The 16,070-nt window shown below is 30.7% G+C and overlaps 1 protein-coding gene across 1 annotated transcript in view; it reads right to left on the reverse strand.

The window, feature by feature from the left end:
* Positions 1-16,070, reverse strand: part of LOC117173617 (la-related protein 1) — a 110,995-nt gene that overhangs the window by 5,183 nt on the left and 89,742 nt on the right. The window contains exons 14-16 of the mRNA XM_033362256.1: positions 15,065-15,225; positions 7,371-7,625; positions 2,475-2,608 (exon numbers count right to left, since the gene is read on the reverse strand). Coding sequence (XP_033218147.1) covers positions 2,475-2,608; positions 7,371-7,625; positions 15,065-15,225 — 550 coding nt within the window. The remainder of the gene's footprint in view (positions 1-2,474; positions 2,609-7,370; positions 7,626-15,064; positions 15,226-16,070) is intronic.

Raw genomic sequence — 16,070 nt, forward strand, 5'->3', positions numbered from 1 at the left:
TTCTTCATCCCTCTTAATACTTTTTTCACCTCCTCGGTAGTGATGGGTGGGCATTCTTTATCAGGTGTTATGAGGGCAACACATAACTCCTTGAAGTTATTAATATTTTCTGAGTCTTCGTCCATTTATTTATCTATTTCATTTCGAATACTTAAACAGGGTGGTCGCTAAACCTCATTGCAAAATTCAAAATTTAAAAATAGAACGGTTTATTAAAGATTGTCAATTAAAATAGGCCTTGATAAGGTTACTACTGTACAAGTACCGAAACGTTGGTAATGCAAATTTATTTATTTATGTTTTTTATTTTATTGTAATTTGATGGTAATAAAAACAAAAAAGACGAAAGAAAGAAAAGGAGAAGGAAGGGGATGTGGTTGGCTGCCTTCTCATTTTTCTTTCCTCTTTTTTTCATTTTTGTCCGAAAATTTTATTTTATTTTTTTGTTTTTTTTTCAGATTACAATAGGATTTTTGGTTTTCGTTTATTCGTTGTTGTCCAAATTTGGTCGTTGGATTCTTGTTTTGTTTAACAGGATTTTGCATCAATTTGATTATTGGACGTTAAATGGGATTTTTAATTTGGATTTTGGTCTAATTTAAATTTCGTAAATTTTAATTTTTAAATAGTTATATTTGCAAAGAAATTTGTGAATTCTCAACTAAAATGGTAAATCTTCAACTAGAATTGTTGGATTTTCAAACCTTCAACTAAAAATGTGAATCTTTTAGTAGAATAATTGAATTTTTTACCGAAAAGGTGAATTATCAACCAAGAAGATTAATTTCTACCAAAAAACATTAATTTTCAACTAAAAAATATCATTTTTCGAACGAAAATTAAATAATTAAATATTTAATGAAATACTAATGTTCAATCAATGAGATCAGTTTTCAACTAAAATTATGGAATATTTAACTAGAATAAGTTATATTTTCGGTTTCAAAATAAAAATAATTTTCAACCAAAAAAAAAAGAAAAAATATTCCAACAAAAATTTTTCGGCAAAAAAATCCTTTCCATCAAAAGAAAAAACAGGTTTTCAATCAAATAGCACATATTTAAAAAAAGAAATGCATTTTTACTCAAAATGATGAATCTTCAACTGGAGTAGTTGAACTTTATACCAAAAAAATTAATTTTTGCCATAAACATTAATTTTCTACAAAATAGACGAATTTTCCATAAACTACATAAATTTTCACACAAATAATTTAATTTTGAAATAAAAAATAAGCAATTTCAACCAAAAATAGAATAAATAAATTTTTGGTTAAAAATATAATTCTTAAACAACAAAAAAATATATAGTTAGCAAAATAGTTAAATTTTCTGTTGGAATAGTTAAATTTTTAGTTTAAAAAAATGATTTTCAACAAATTAGTTACCTTTTAAACCAGAGATGAATTTCCAATAAAAATGATGAACGTTCAATCAACAAAAAATTAATTTTTAACGTATAAGTTTAACTGTGAACAAATCAGTTGAATTTTTAACTAAAAAAAAATACGAATTCGCAACGAATGTAACAAAAATTTCTATCATAATTCAGAAATATTGTTTTTTAAAATACTACTTCTACTCTAAAAACTATTTAAAGCACTTTTTTACATTCTTATAATTTATAATTGAGAAAGTATTAGAATCTTCAGAAATTTAACACTACAGTTTTTCAACGGATGTCCACGGTTCGAGACCCCCTGAGTTCGAAAATCAAGTTTTTACGATGGCGTCTGCCTGTCCGTCCGTCCATTCGGCCGTCCTCCGTAAACATGATAACTCTCGAAAAAATGAGCGAATCAAATCGATCTTTGACACACTTTTTTTAGCACATAAAAGAAAGGAGGAGTTCGTTAACCAGCCATTTTGGATACAAATTCAAAAAGTGAGCGCATTTTGGAAGATTTTGAGACCACTTTTTTATATTTAAAATTTTTATGTATGGCTATTCAAAGAAAATTTTCTGAGTTACGGCATTATCAAAATTTGATAAATTAATCGAAAATAAAAATTTTAAACCAAACCGTAAAAAATCGAAAATTCAATTTTATGGTCAAACTATACAGGATACGAAAAAAGATGAATTAACCGAAGTTGTGATCCCAAATTATGTTTAAGATCCATAAACCGTAAATAAGTCAATAAATCCGTAAAATAATAAGCACACTCATATGCCCAGCTACGACTATAGGTAAAGTAGAATTCACTTTTCTAAATTGATAAAAATTATAATAATGAAAACTTGAATTTTACTGCGATCAGAAGTAAATTCCCGGTTTTTTTAATAAATTCCCCGTCTTCCCCGGGCAAGTGTCGCCACCCTGGTAGCTTTAAAATTCTATCTGCACTTTTTAATTTTGATTTTTGGCACCAGGTGTCGAAATGATCCCCCACCATTCACAATTTTATACAAAAAATGAAATGTAAAATCATTTATACATTATATGTTTAAAACAATATAAAATACTACAAACCTCAACAACTCTGAAATCTTCGATGCTATTAAACTTGGAAAGGTATTCCTGAAGTTTGGGATCGACGTCGAGCTCGACCGCATTTTTGTAATACTTGAGGAAAGCCCAGAATTTTTCAAGTCCATATAATTGTCCTAAGAGAAGATTCATAATTTTGTATTCAATTAATAAGTTATACATATTCTCCATTCTCAGTTACGTTTTCAAAATATTTCTGCAAGCAATAGGTTACAAATGAAAATAATAAATTGAATAATTGATTAAATAAGAAACTACTTGTGCTGTCGTTTACGAAAATTAAAAATGCTTAATGAAATTCAACCAACCTCCGTCAAAGGACACTCACGGAACTCGCGGAAACCATTCTTTTAATTTTGTGCGATCTTAATATTTGATCGACTTTCTCGTTTAAATCAACCAAAGAACTTATGTAGTGCATTCGAAGAAAGAAATTTTTAAAAATGTATCTTCGGCAGGTATTTACGCTAATAACCTGCTAGTAAGTTTTTGAATGAAATACATTTTGAGACAATTGAATAACCGAAAAATGTAAGGAAACTCAAATTTTAAAGCGTCTGATGTGGAAAGGTTTTAACAAAGTCCGGTAAATGTGGGAAAAATTTTACTCAAATAAAAAAATCCGAAAAAGTAGAAATATTTTCACAGATACTTCAGGGATGGCTTCATAAAGATGCTGTTAGAGAAAAAAAAAACCAACTACATGTGGACGAGTACGGCCGCCATGTTGGAAAGTGTTAAGCAATAACATGTTTTTTTTTAAATAACTCGAGAGCGGTTGAGTCTAGATTCTAGGTCGAATATGATTATGTTTAAAAAATATTCACAATTTTATAGTGCACAAAAAAGTTTGTAACTATTGTAGACGTATTATCAACGGCTGCGCCATAAAATTGGATTAATTGTAAAATTGTGCGAGTTCCGAACAAATAAAATCAAAGCTGAATATATTCTGGAAAGAACTTCGGAAATACATCAAACTTTCACTTTCAGTTACCCCGTTCTCGGCCTTCCTAGAACTGCTGGCTCCAGAAGTTTCTCAGGGGAACAGGGCGAGAGTAGTTGCGACAGTTTTCTTGGAAGAGCTGCATTGCGCGAGTTCTGAGTCAAGTATATTGCGCAATAGCCTGCATTCCAATTTGAAACCGTTCAGGCGGCCCTGAATATTTACGTTTCGATCTCCCTAAATTCAGTCTAAGGTTGTTTTGAAGGCAACACCCGACACTGGACTGAATGCGAAAGTTTGGTGTGGATCAGGCGATTTGTACCGAAGCAAGTACATGTTCTTGGTAAAAAAAAAAAAAAAACGACAAACTCATTTGCATTAAAAATTATCAGTATAAAAAGAGCCATAATATAATAAAAAAAAATAAAATCAGCCATAAAATAACCAGTCAAAACTATGTTGATTTTTTTTCTGAAATTTGGAATTAAATCCAAAGTTTGGCCCGCATATCAATTGATAAATTAGGTGTTAAATTTGTACGCATAAGCACATGTCGAGGAAGTAAGCTTAACCAGCAATAAACCGGTAACAAAATCATTATTTAAAATTTTGTGCACTTCCCGATTCTAGCAAAAGCTGTTTGCCAACTTTAGTCAACGCCACATCATTCTCATCATATTTTGTCTCGGTATATGTTTTCCTAAAATTAAACTAAACTAAGATATGTTAAGCTGACGTGACCACATGTTCCAATAGAGTTAAAACCTATTTCATAATTAAGGGCTCATTTAATGGTAATTTAATGCTCAATTGCCAAATTGAATGCTCCACTATTTTTTCAAAAAATCGGGGGTTACGCTAGCTTAATGTCAAGCTCGCGGAATCCATGTGAAATAAACCTTCATTCGAGTTTTGTCATACCACATCATTAAGGGCTCATTTAATGCTTTCGAAAACCATAAAAAATTATTTTCCAAAAGCCACCCTCAACAGTGCAAAACTATCCTTAATTTAAATTATGCACTATTTGTAAATCTGACCACACCATAATGAAGAGCTCATTTAATGCTCATTTAATGCCCTATTGCCAAATATAATGATGCACTGTTTTTTTTTACCGGGAGTTATGCTAGCTTAATGTTAAGCTAGCGATTCAACGTTTATTTCACGCGGGGTTGCGCCAGCTTAACGTTAAGCTAGCGTGAGGCTGAACAAAAAATAGGGGAGCATTAAATTTGGCAATAGGGCATTGTGAATGAGCATTAAATGAGGTCTTAATTATGTGATATGACAGAACTCGATTCAATATTTATTTCAAATGGGGTTCCGCCAACTTAAGGGGAAGCTAGCGTAACCCCTGGGTTTTTAAAAAAATAGTGGAGCAATAAATTCGACAATAGGGCATTAAAGTAGCATTGAATGAGCCCTTAATTATAAAATAGGTTTTAACTCGATCTGAACATGTGGTTACGTCAGCTTAACATACCTGCTGAACTACTCTGGAAGCAAGTACAAATGAGCAGTAATTCAAATTTCACATTATATTTTCTGTCTCCAAATCAGTTTTACTAACAATATTCAACGTATTTTAAAGCCGAAATTAGCCATTTTTTGAGCCCGCGAAAGGCCTCTACAAGATGCCATGTTTTTAAAATAACTTTAACCCTTTCCGGCATACATTTTTCAGGGAAACGAGTTTTCATGAAAATTGGTACATAGGGGTTTTTGGGGTTACTGATTACGAATCTGAACTCAGATTTTGAAAATTCAAAATGGTGGGTCCAATATGGCGGCTAACATTTGGCATATTTTTTTCTGAAAATTGGTATACGGGGGTTTTTGGGATCACTGATCATGAATCTGAACTCAGATTTAGAAAATTCAAAATGGTGGATCCAATATGGCGACTTAAATTTGGAATATTTTTGGATTTTTTTTTAGAATTGGTCTACAGGGATTTTTTGGAGTCGCTAATCACGAATTCGAACTGAGATTTTAAACATTCAAAATAGCGGACCCAAAATGGCGGCCAAAATTTGGAAATTTTTATTTTGAAAATTGGTGTACAGGGGTTTTTGGTATCTCTGATCATAAATCTGAACTAAGATTTTGGACATTCAAAATGGCGGGCCAAAATTCAAAATAATTCTAAATTGTTTTTTGAAAGTTAGCACAGGCAGGGAATCGCTGATCTTGAATCTGTATTCAAAATGACAAATATTTAGAATATTAAGGTTTGAAAAAATATACACCTACTCACCTAAAACATGGATTAGTATCAATTTTCTAAATTTTCAAAATCTAAATTCAGATTCGTGATCAGTGACTCCAAGAATTCTTGTACACTAATTTTTTTTAATCCGGAAAACTTTATTATTTTGACGCCATATTGTATCCGTCATTTTGGATTTTCAAAGTCTGATTTCAGATCGTGATCAGCGACCCCGAAAATCTCTGTATACCAATTTTCATAAAAAAATCCAAAAATATTCCAAGTTTCGGGCGCCATCTAGGATGCACCATTTTTAATTTCTAAAATCTGAGTTCATATTCGTGATCACTGACCCCAAAAACCACTGTATACCAATTTTCAGATAAAATCCAAAAATATTCCCATTTTCGGCAGCCATATTGGATACGCCATTTTGAATTTTCAAAATCTGAGTCCAGAGTCGTATGCAGCAATCCCAAAAACCCTTAAGCACCCATTTTTATAAGGATATAATGGATAGTTTTTTAAAAAATTAATTTTTTTGACAAAAACTATTTTTTTCATCTTTGTTTATAAGTATTAACAAATTATTTTAAAAATTTAGACCCTTCGTACAAAAATTTCAATTTTCGATCATCCTGCCACCATGAAATTAAAAAAAAACCCTGTGTAAAATCCAATAAAAACTACTCTGAAATCGCAAAAAATGATATGAAAAAAGGTAGGAATACGGTATTCCCGCCATGCCGCAAAGGGTTAAATAGTGATAATTCAACTTTTACCCTGGAAAGGGCCCCTAAGAAAGACATTATATGACAGGGGACATATTTATCCGTCACAAACAACTAATTTTGATAATTTTTAAACCGACTGATCCAATAACCGGAATACTTTAAGCCTTAAAGGAATGCTTTTGAGATGAAATTTTTTTATTGTTCCTCCATATTTATGCAATATATTTCCTAATTTTGAAGTTAGAATAATAATATTAAAGGCCTCTTTTAAAGCATCAAACAAGCAATTCTCAAAACTTTTGCTAATAACATAACAAATCGAGGTAGCCGTTCTTGCTCCCGCTCCCAATATTGCCATTAGGACTCGTCATCATCACTGGTGCTGCCTACATCATAGCTTTAATTTTTAAATTTAGTTGTTTGATGCTTTAAATATTATTATTAAAAATTAAATTGGAAAATTAATAATAATTTTTAATGCAAATGAGTTGTTCATTTTTTTCAACAGGATATTTTCAGCTTTCAGTTGTTCAGAAAATGCACAATTGTACAGTTAATCCAATTTTATAGTGTAGCCGTTAATAATACGTCTACAATAGTTAGAATCTTTTTTATGCACTACAAAATTAAGAACATTTTTTAAAATGACCATATAGGACCTAGAATCAACCCTTCTCAAGTTATTTTGAAAAACATGTTATTGTTTTACACTTTCCAACATGGCGACCGTTGTCGTACATATATGGTTGACGACCTTTTACAGTATCTTTATAAAGCCTTTCTCAACGTATCTGTGAAAAAAATTCTTATTTTTCAGATTTCTTTTTATCAAATCCTTCATTGACTGGACTAAAATCAAGGTTTCTCAAATTGAATGAATATAAATTGTAAACTCTTCCATTTCAAAAATGAAGCGACCGAATAATGTTTATAACAATTAAACACAATTTTCAAAATCAAACATTTAGTTTTCTTTTTCTACATACCGTTTTCATAATCACACATCGTTTCCGTTTGGAAGTCCTTGTAAAGCTGCGGCCTGAATTTTCGTTCTAGACCGTAACTGTAGAAACGGAAAAGGCACTCGAGGCCGTAACGATAACCAGCGCTGGCGTCTTCCTTCGCCAAAGCTTTGAACTCTTCGTACATACTACGGTTGAAGTTCTCCCTAAGGAAGAATGACCAGAATCGGAAAAGCGTGTTCATTTCCTGTGACTGACCAATTCCGAGCCTCTTGCGCTCTGCAAAAAGAAAAATGATTCATACATTTTTTGAACTTGTACAATATATCACTATAAATCTTTATGTTTTAGTCAATCATCTTCAGAATCTCTCTTATCAGCAAGGTTTCCTCAGTCGGGAAAAGAAGACAAAAGTGAGATAATCATCATGTGTGACTTTTAATTACATACCATTGTAAAAAAAAAGATTCTTATTTTATAACGATTTCGAGTTATATACGTAAATATATATTTTTTTCTGTTAAGATATTAGGTGGTCCAAATTCAGAAAATCTTGAGAAGAATACGACGTTTTACAAAATGTAAAATCATTATAAAGCATTAAAATTATATACCCATTAATGTAAAAATATAGTCTTCAAATCTGAATGAAAATGTCGAAAATTTCTAGTTTTACGTCGAAAAATCGAAACAAAATATTTTTCAACACCATAGAATTTCCACTTAGTTTCAAATTTCAAACAAAAAAGGTTTGGCGTTTTTTATCTTACAACTGGATTACGATTTGAGAATTTTTAAACCTTGAATATGTTTTCAAGCTTGCATTTTAATATAATATCTGTGCTCTTTTAAAAAAAACTTGGAATTATAAAATCTTGAATAGTACGAACATTTGGACAATTTTTAATATAAGCAGTTTTTTTCAATTTAAGTGCTTTTACAAGTTGATTAGCATTTACTTTTCTTGTATGTTAAGTTCATTTTTTAAATATGATAAAACCTAGTGATATTTGCCATAGAGGACAGCAGATATATCTTTAAATTTGTAATTAAGAGAAACGTTAAAGTGTGAAATCATTTAAAGTATTATTGAGACAATTATTGCAATAGTTGCATGATACTCAACAAAAAAATCCTAACTTAAAATCGCTGAACGTAAAAAAAATCAAATAAATAAAAAATTGCTAATTTCGTAATATATAAAGTGAGAGACATTCAAGATTAAATTAACTTAAATTTAAGAATAACCAAAAGGTTTCAAGCATTAAAATTCAGACAATCTGAAATTTTTCCATACTTCCAATTTGGGTAGTTTCAAATAAAAAAAAAATCATCAACGTAGAAGAAACGAATTTCATAACAGCCAAATAAAGTCTTCCGATCATGAACTTAAAATTTTCGAAAATAGTCTATTGACAAATTTAAATATTCTTTGGATGCAACTAAACTCAAAAGATTCGTTTTTAATCTGAATGAAAATTTCTATCGAATCAAATTGGAATGCTTGAAGTTTAAATTCTTTCAAAAATGAAATGGACCGTAAGTCGGGGCTAAATTATGAGGAACCTCCCTTCTTTTGATTGCAATTCGCAAAAAAATCTGAATTGTCGAATAAAAAGCATCTGAAAACTTATGGTCTTCCAAATTAAACGATATGATCACTTTATCCTCAAAAAAATTTGCCAATAGTCGAGAGCAAAGGATCACAAAAAAACGGGGTTTTTCGGTCTCCCTTTTCAAGCGTCCACTTTCATATGCTTTTTATTGGAGAATTCAGAGTTTTTTTGTGCGAGTTGCAATTAAAAGAAGTGAGGTTCCTCATAATTTAGCCCCGACTTTAGTTTAATATGGAAACGTTTCCTTGATTACATAAAATAAAAAATACGAAACATCTTTCAGTAAATATTTTTCATTAGATTTCAATTAAGATTAAAATCTTTGAATCGCGGTCGTATACACAGGTCCGGGGATTCTCGTGGTGGAGGAAGTTCCCTTACGTAAGCCAAAGAGTTTCGTGATCCAGCCACCGCGCGACATGGCGCATTAGTCAGGTAGATCCAAAAATATTTCTACGAAATATTCAATTTGGAAATTTTCTTATAAGTAAGTTTTTGTTATCGAGATTATTTACTTTCATTAAATTTCGAGCATTCCAATTTAAACATAATTATAAATATTAACATATCTCGTTGCATTATTGTAATTGTTTCCTATTTTCTAAAGTCCACTTCAATAAATTTATTTGTAACCTTATGATATTTAAGCTTTACTGTGCATATATTACTTTGATTAAATTAAAAAATGTATTTATATTATTTAGATTATTAAATACATGTTGAAAATACTGATTTTATCACATGAAACATTCAAATTAAACCGCCACTACTGTACTATTGCAACCCCAGTAGCAATTTTTTGAATGAACCGAAATCTGCAATAAGTGGACTTCACCCTTCACGGGAGTCCCCGGAGCTGTGTATACACGACCGTGCTTTGATTTATTCATTACCCGGTTTACCCGGTTTTTCCCAGTCAAATTTTTCAATTTTCCCGGTCAACTAAAAGTAACATACTCATATTTGTCGCCAAACGCAAATATTTATTATAATTCTTGATGTTAATTCTAAATATCCTTAACACAACAGAGCAAAAAATTGCAAAACAACATAATTAATTTTCAAACAAATACTTACATTTTCTACTAAAAAATATCAATTTTTAACAAAAAATACGAATTTTCGAGAAAATAGTTCAGTTTTCAAACCTAATTGTTGAATTTTCAACTAAAATGATGATTCTTCAACTGAAATATCTGAATTTTCAACCAAGAACAAATTTTTACTAAAAAAGATCATTGTGAACCAAAACGTAACTAATTAAATTTTCAGTTGAAAAAATTACTTTCCACAAAAAAAATAAACTTCAACAAAAAAACTAACTTTAAAAAAATAGTTACATTTGCAAAGAAAGTGGTCAATTTTCAACTAAAATTGTAAATCTTTAACTAGAATTGTTGGACTTTTAACCAAACAGATGAATTTTGAACTAAAATTATGGAATATTCAACTCGAATAAGTTCAATTTTCAATTGAAAAAAAAAATAATAATTTTCAACCAAAATGAAACAAATTTTCAAGCAAATAGTTAAACTTTCAGCAAAAAAAATTCTTTTCATTCAAAGAAAAAAACAAGTTTTCATTCAAATTTCAGACAAACAAATGAATTTTTAATTAAAATTATGAATCTTAAATTCAAAAAAATTAATTTTTAGCAATAGACTTTACGTTTCAACCGAAAAGAAGAATTTTTAAACAAGAAGATTAACTTGCAAATAAAAAGATAACTTCCTACAAAAAAACGGATGAATAAAATAGTTGAATTTTCAATTAAAAAAAGACGAATTTTCATCCAAATTGTTGTATTTTTAACTACAAAAAATCATTTTTCAGCTAATAATAGAACAGTTAAATTTTCAATTGAATAAATTAATTTTCAACCAAACTGTTGAAATTTTAACAAAAATTATGAATCTTCAACTGGAATAGTTGAACTTCACACCAAAAGGGTAAATTTTAAACCATAAATGGATTTTCAGCAAAATAGTTCCATTTCCTACTGGAATAGTTAAATTTTTAGTTAGAAAAAATGATATTCAACAAAGCAGTAACGTTTTAAAACCAAATAATTAATTTTTAACAAAAGAGTTTAAATTTTAACCAAGTAGTTGAATTTTTAAATAAAAAAAATTAATTCGCAAAGAACAATATAACAAAACTTTCTATTATAATTCAGAACTATTTCTTCTTTGAAATACTCCTTCTGCCTTAAAAACGACTTGAAGCACTTTCTTTATTACCTAAGATTCCTATATTCCTATATTTCCTAAGATCCTGTTCCAAGGCAGGATAAACGAGAAGTAAGCGAATAAAACGTTATAAATCTACTTTTTTAAATTGAGAAAATTATTGCTTCTCTATGTTTGAAGTGTCATCAATTCGATTATAAAACTTAGGTCAGTAAATTCCCGATTTTTAAATTAAATTCCCAATCATTTCCTGGTCAAGTCGTCACCTTGATAAGCTTTAACGCCAGATTAATATAAAAATTATTTTACTTTTACATGTTTAGTTTTTAAACATAATTACAAAAAATCATTCATCCTTAAATTAAAAAATCGCCATTGAAAGATCCGTATTGAAAAATATTAGTTTTAATAATTATACTCAAATTTAAAACGGCGATGGCATTCTATCGAAAATACTGTCCCTAGGTCCAGTCGCGACTGCACTCGCGTCATTCACGGCAATAATATTGAAGCAGAAAACAGACAACCAAGGTATTTTTGGGTTACATTTTCTTGCCTGAAAAAATATTTAAAATTAAAAATCAGTCATTTAGATGTTTACTCCGTGCTTTTCGAGGTGTTTCGCGTCACTCAAGTTTGACTTCACTTGATTATATTGATTAGATACGGTTTTAACTTGCCATGAATTTACTTTTCAACAAACGAAAAACTGGTCCACGCCAAATTTGTACCAAAACTTTTTCCAAAATTTTGAGCTTTTAATTTTGTATTAATTTTTTTATTTTTCAAACGCCCGCATCATTTAATTACATCCAGATACGTATAAAATTAGTTAATATACAAAATACTCTGTAAATTATACAGTTCTCATTGTGAAACAAAACTTTTTAACAATTTTTTACTCAGCTTTTAAGCAACAATAAATGTTAAAAATAAGAATAAAAATGTTTCTTCAACAGATGCGTGAATATCGTGCGTTTCCGAGCGTGTGAAGCGGGCTGCAAGTTGCTGTTTGTTGACCAGAAAAAAAAACTGGGGAAAAAATTCTACAACAGAGATAAAAACTCATAACAGGGGGAAAACTCTAAACAAGCTGCTCTCTAGCGAAGTATTTCAGCAGCTTTTGATATTATTATCTACGCCCCCAACAGGGCTTAAGCCTTGGAACCGACCTACGCCCCCACCTTACGTGAATTCGCCTTCTAGTATCGATTCACAAAACTCGAAAATCCGCGTATTTCGAAAATGATTTGAAGAAAATATCGCATGCGCTTTTTTCTTGCATGCATTTCTTATTCTGTACAGCATACTATTTCTGTCGCGCTACCAACATTTTTGTAAATGCATATTACAAATATCAGAAGACCATCCGATGACAAAATTCCACAAAAAAAGTCCAGTAATATAATTTATAATCCAGTTAGAAGAATTATTTATAAAAATTTGTCGACCTGTTTTGACTATATTTAATGTTAACAATCCCTGATTAAAGAAGTTTTTTTTATTAAAAAATTGTCTTTAGTTAATAACGAAAAAATTTTATTTTGATAAAAGCGCTCCTATGATTATTTTACTTTTTTGCACATAATATGTTAGAGAAATATTCTGCAAAAAACCTTCTTGGTTTACAATTGGTTAAGGCTCACCGTACGGTATGTAGCGAAAAATTATCTAATATTTATTGAATACAATTAAAAGAACATTTTTAATGTCTGTAGGCTCTAAAATGGTTTCGTTTTTAAGGCATGAATTGTTCAAGTAATCATTAGTGCACTTAGTTAAAAAAAATTAAAATTCCAGGTATTTTTAATGGTAATTTATACAATTATTACAAAAAAAAATCTTTCAACTTATAATTCAATTTATATTAGTTGGTCTGAATTAAATATAAATTAAATGCTATTTTCTTTTTAAAACAAACCGAAGATGTCAATTTGCTTGTGGGAAATTAACTGCGAATGATTTTGCATACGCTTGGAACCAATCTTCCGGCGTGAATTTATTGCTTCTGTACCTGTAGAGACACTGCCACAATGGCGATCACGAAGAAGACGTCAGCAAACATTTGAGTATGTGGGTATTACGGGTGCCAAAAAATATTTTGCAATATTTTTGTAATATCAAAGAAATGTGTAGCTCTACTGTGTTCAAAATTCAGTCATGGAATCTTAGACCTTTCCGATAACGAGGTGGCCCTTGACAGCTTCTGTAGTATTCTGAATGGATGCACAAAATAAAGGAACACATTGCCTATTTTCCACCAGAAAGCGGAAACTATGATGGCAATGATTCTGCAAATGTTAAGAGCATGTGATACTTCGTCGTGTGGTCAATCAGGTACAGTACCCCCGGCTTTTTCCACAAAAATAAAAATTTTTTGAAACTTAATTCGGAGAAAATGATTGTGCTAAATAAAAGTTTTATGCATGTGCACTATTTTGAGGTTAGGATATCTTTTGAGCTCTCTGTCATTCCAATAATGTAGGCCTCTGTCGTACCGATTCTGTCAGTAGCACCCAAATATAATTATGTGATAGAATTGTAACACACATAACCTCGAAATACACAAACCTCAAATTTAGCAAAATAATTTTTTTTTTAATTAACCCACAAAAAAAGTGTGCGGAGACATCCTTTAGCATGTTCCCTGTCGTGTCCCAATTTTGTAAGAAAAAATATTTATTATTCTAGGAAAAACGCCGGGGGGGGGGGGCTAAAACTGGTAAAATTGATCATTTTCTAACTACCACATGCCTTTAAGTTTTATCTAAAGATTTAAACATTTTGAACATGTTCCTCTCATTCCAAGAAAAATACTGTGATAAGACTAAAAATAATCCATCGGTTGGTTACAGATGGTATTCTAAGGTTTTTCGACAACATTTCCAACTTTCATTCCATAAAAATAAAACAAACACTAATGGTAGTAGCGATCAACCAAAAGCTAAAGCAAATATTTTCTGCGAAGACCATGAAATTATTCCCCGGTGGGCTCAAAAAATTGTTGAGAAATAATCCATGAAAATGACGTCGAAGTGCTGTACACATTACATAATGTATATTACTATATTTATATTGCAACTAAAATAATTAAATTGCATTCAATTTAATAGAAAAATAAAGAAACTTTTTCTATTTTGATACAAAGACCTTAAACATATCAATATCGATACTAATAAAATTATAGATTATATGGGACATGATAACGAACATGCTAATGGACGTCCCCGGACTCTTTTTTGTGGGTAAATTACAAAAAAAATTTCCTACATTTGATTAACTTGTGTGATGATTAGGAATTAGTCTCGATTTTACCAGTGTTATATTCCCTCACCTTTTTTCCTACAATGATGAAGATATTGTCTTCAAAATCTGGGGAATGGTAGCGAACATGCTAACGAACGTCCCCGGACTCTTTTTTTTGTGGGTTAATTAAAAATAATAATTTGTCTAAATATGATGTGTGTGTATTTTGAGGCTATATGTGTTACAATTCTCTCCCCTAATTATTCTTGAGTGCTACCGACAGCATCGGTACGACAGAGACCTACATTATTGGAATGGCAGATAGCTGAAAAACGATCCTCACCTCAAAATAATGCATATGCATAACATTTTTATTTACCACACAATACATATTTTTTGTTATTATCCCTAAAAAAACAGTCCGGGACGTCCGTTATAATATTTGATTGAATCTCCGAATACAGTTTTTAAACATTTTCATTTTTGTCGAAAAAAAAAACAAGGGAACTGAACTCGATTTACCACACGATGAAGTATCACATGCCCTTAAATTGGTGTAAATTGAACAAGTTTAAAAATACGTAAAAATTTAAAAACTTGAAATCGTATAAAATTAGTAATTTTAAAATGCTGATTAATTTCCTCGAAATTGCAAAATTGCACGTACCTTTTAAACAACGTGAATGATATTTGTGATAAACTTGCTGTGTGAAACCCTTTTCTTTGAGTAGCGCATGACTAGGATGATGAAATGTTGGAAGTGACTGTGGAGCACTTCCATAACTGCTGGCCAACTGTCCTTCATTTGGACTTGTTCCAGCACTGCTTCTAAAAATATTTTAAACAAAAGGAATAAATTAGTAATAATAAAATTAATTAACTCTTTAAAGTTATACATTTTCGAATGGAGGCAATCATTAATTCACAAAATTTATTTTTGGTTCTTAAAGGAGTTAGTATCAACCTATAAGCTCATAATTAAAAGAGTCGTTTTATTTGCAACGCATTAGAATTGGATCTTTTTTGATAACTTGGCGTACCGTCTTTTCAAAATAGAATTACGGCTATGTCAAGGAAAAACCCTAATTCTAATACATTTTTCGAGTCAAATGACAAAACTAAATTATTATGCTACAATTTAAATTTAACGCCCTTAATAATTAAGGTATTTGTGCCGAAATTGGCCCCTACTTACGAATTGTCTAAAATTTTTAAAATATGTAGACATATTGTAATCTAACAACGCATGCGATTTTTATCTTAATCTTCTATTCCGAAAATTAAATATTATTAATTACGTTCAGTACTTTTTGCATGGATCTTCCATATCTAACAATTATGCTGCGTTTAGTATAAAAAATATAATTTTGAAAAGAATAATATTTCTGTTCTCGTGTGAATCATGGCGAGGATGAGCAGTGACGACATGGCAACTCTGTACTGAGCATATCATAGCTGAATATATACGTCGTCGCCCAATAGCAGCGAACTGGCCAGTCGGCTAATCGACGTTGAATAGCCGACTGTATACCTGCACCTGCTAAGTTCATCTAGTGGACGGATGAAGGCAGTGTTCCCAGATCTGAAACGAGATGTGGTCCAATACTATGACAGGGCTATGTCCGTGTGAATATAGTAGGAGACGCTGTAAATGAATGAGTTGCGCGCGCAAC

This window comes from Belonocnema kinseyi, chromosome 5 (assembly GCF_010883055.1).
Source record: "Belonocnema kinseyi isolate 2016_QV_RU_SX_M_011 chromosome 5, B_treatae_v1, whole genome shotgun sequence".
NCBI classification, from domain to species: Eukaryota; Metazoa; Arthropoda; class Insecta; order Hymenoptera; family Cynipidae; genus Belonocnema; species Belonocnema kinseyi.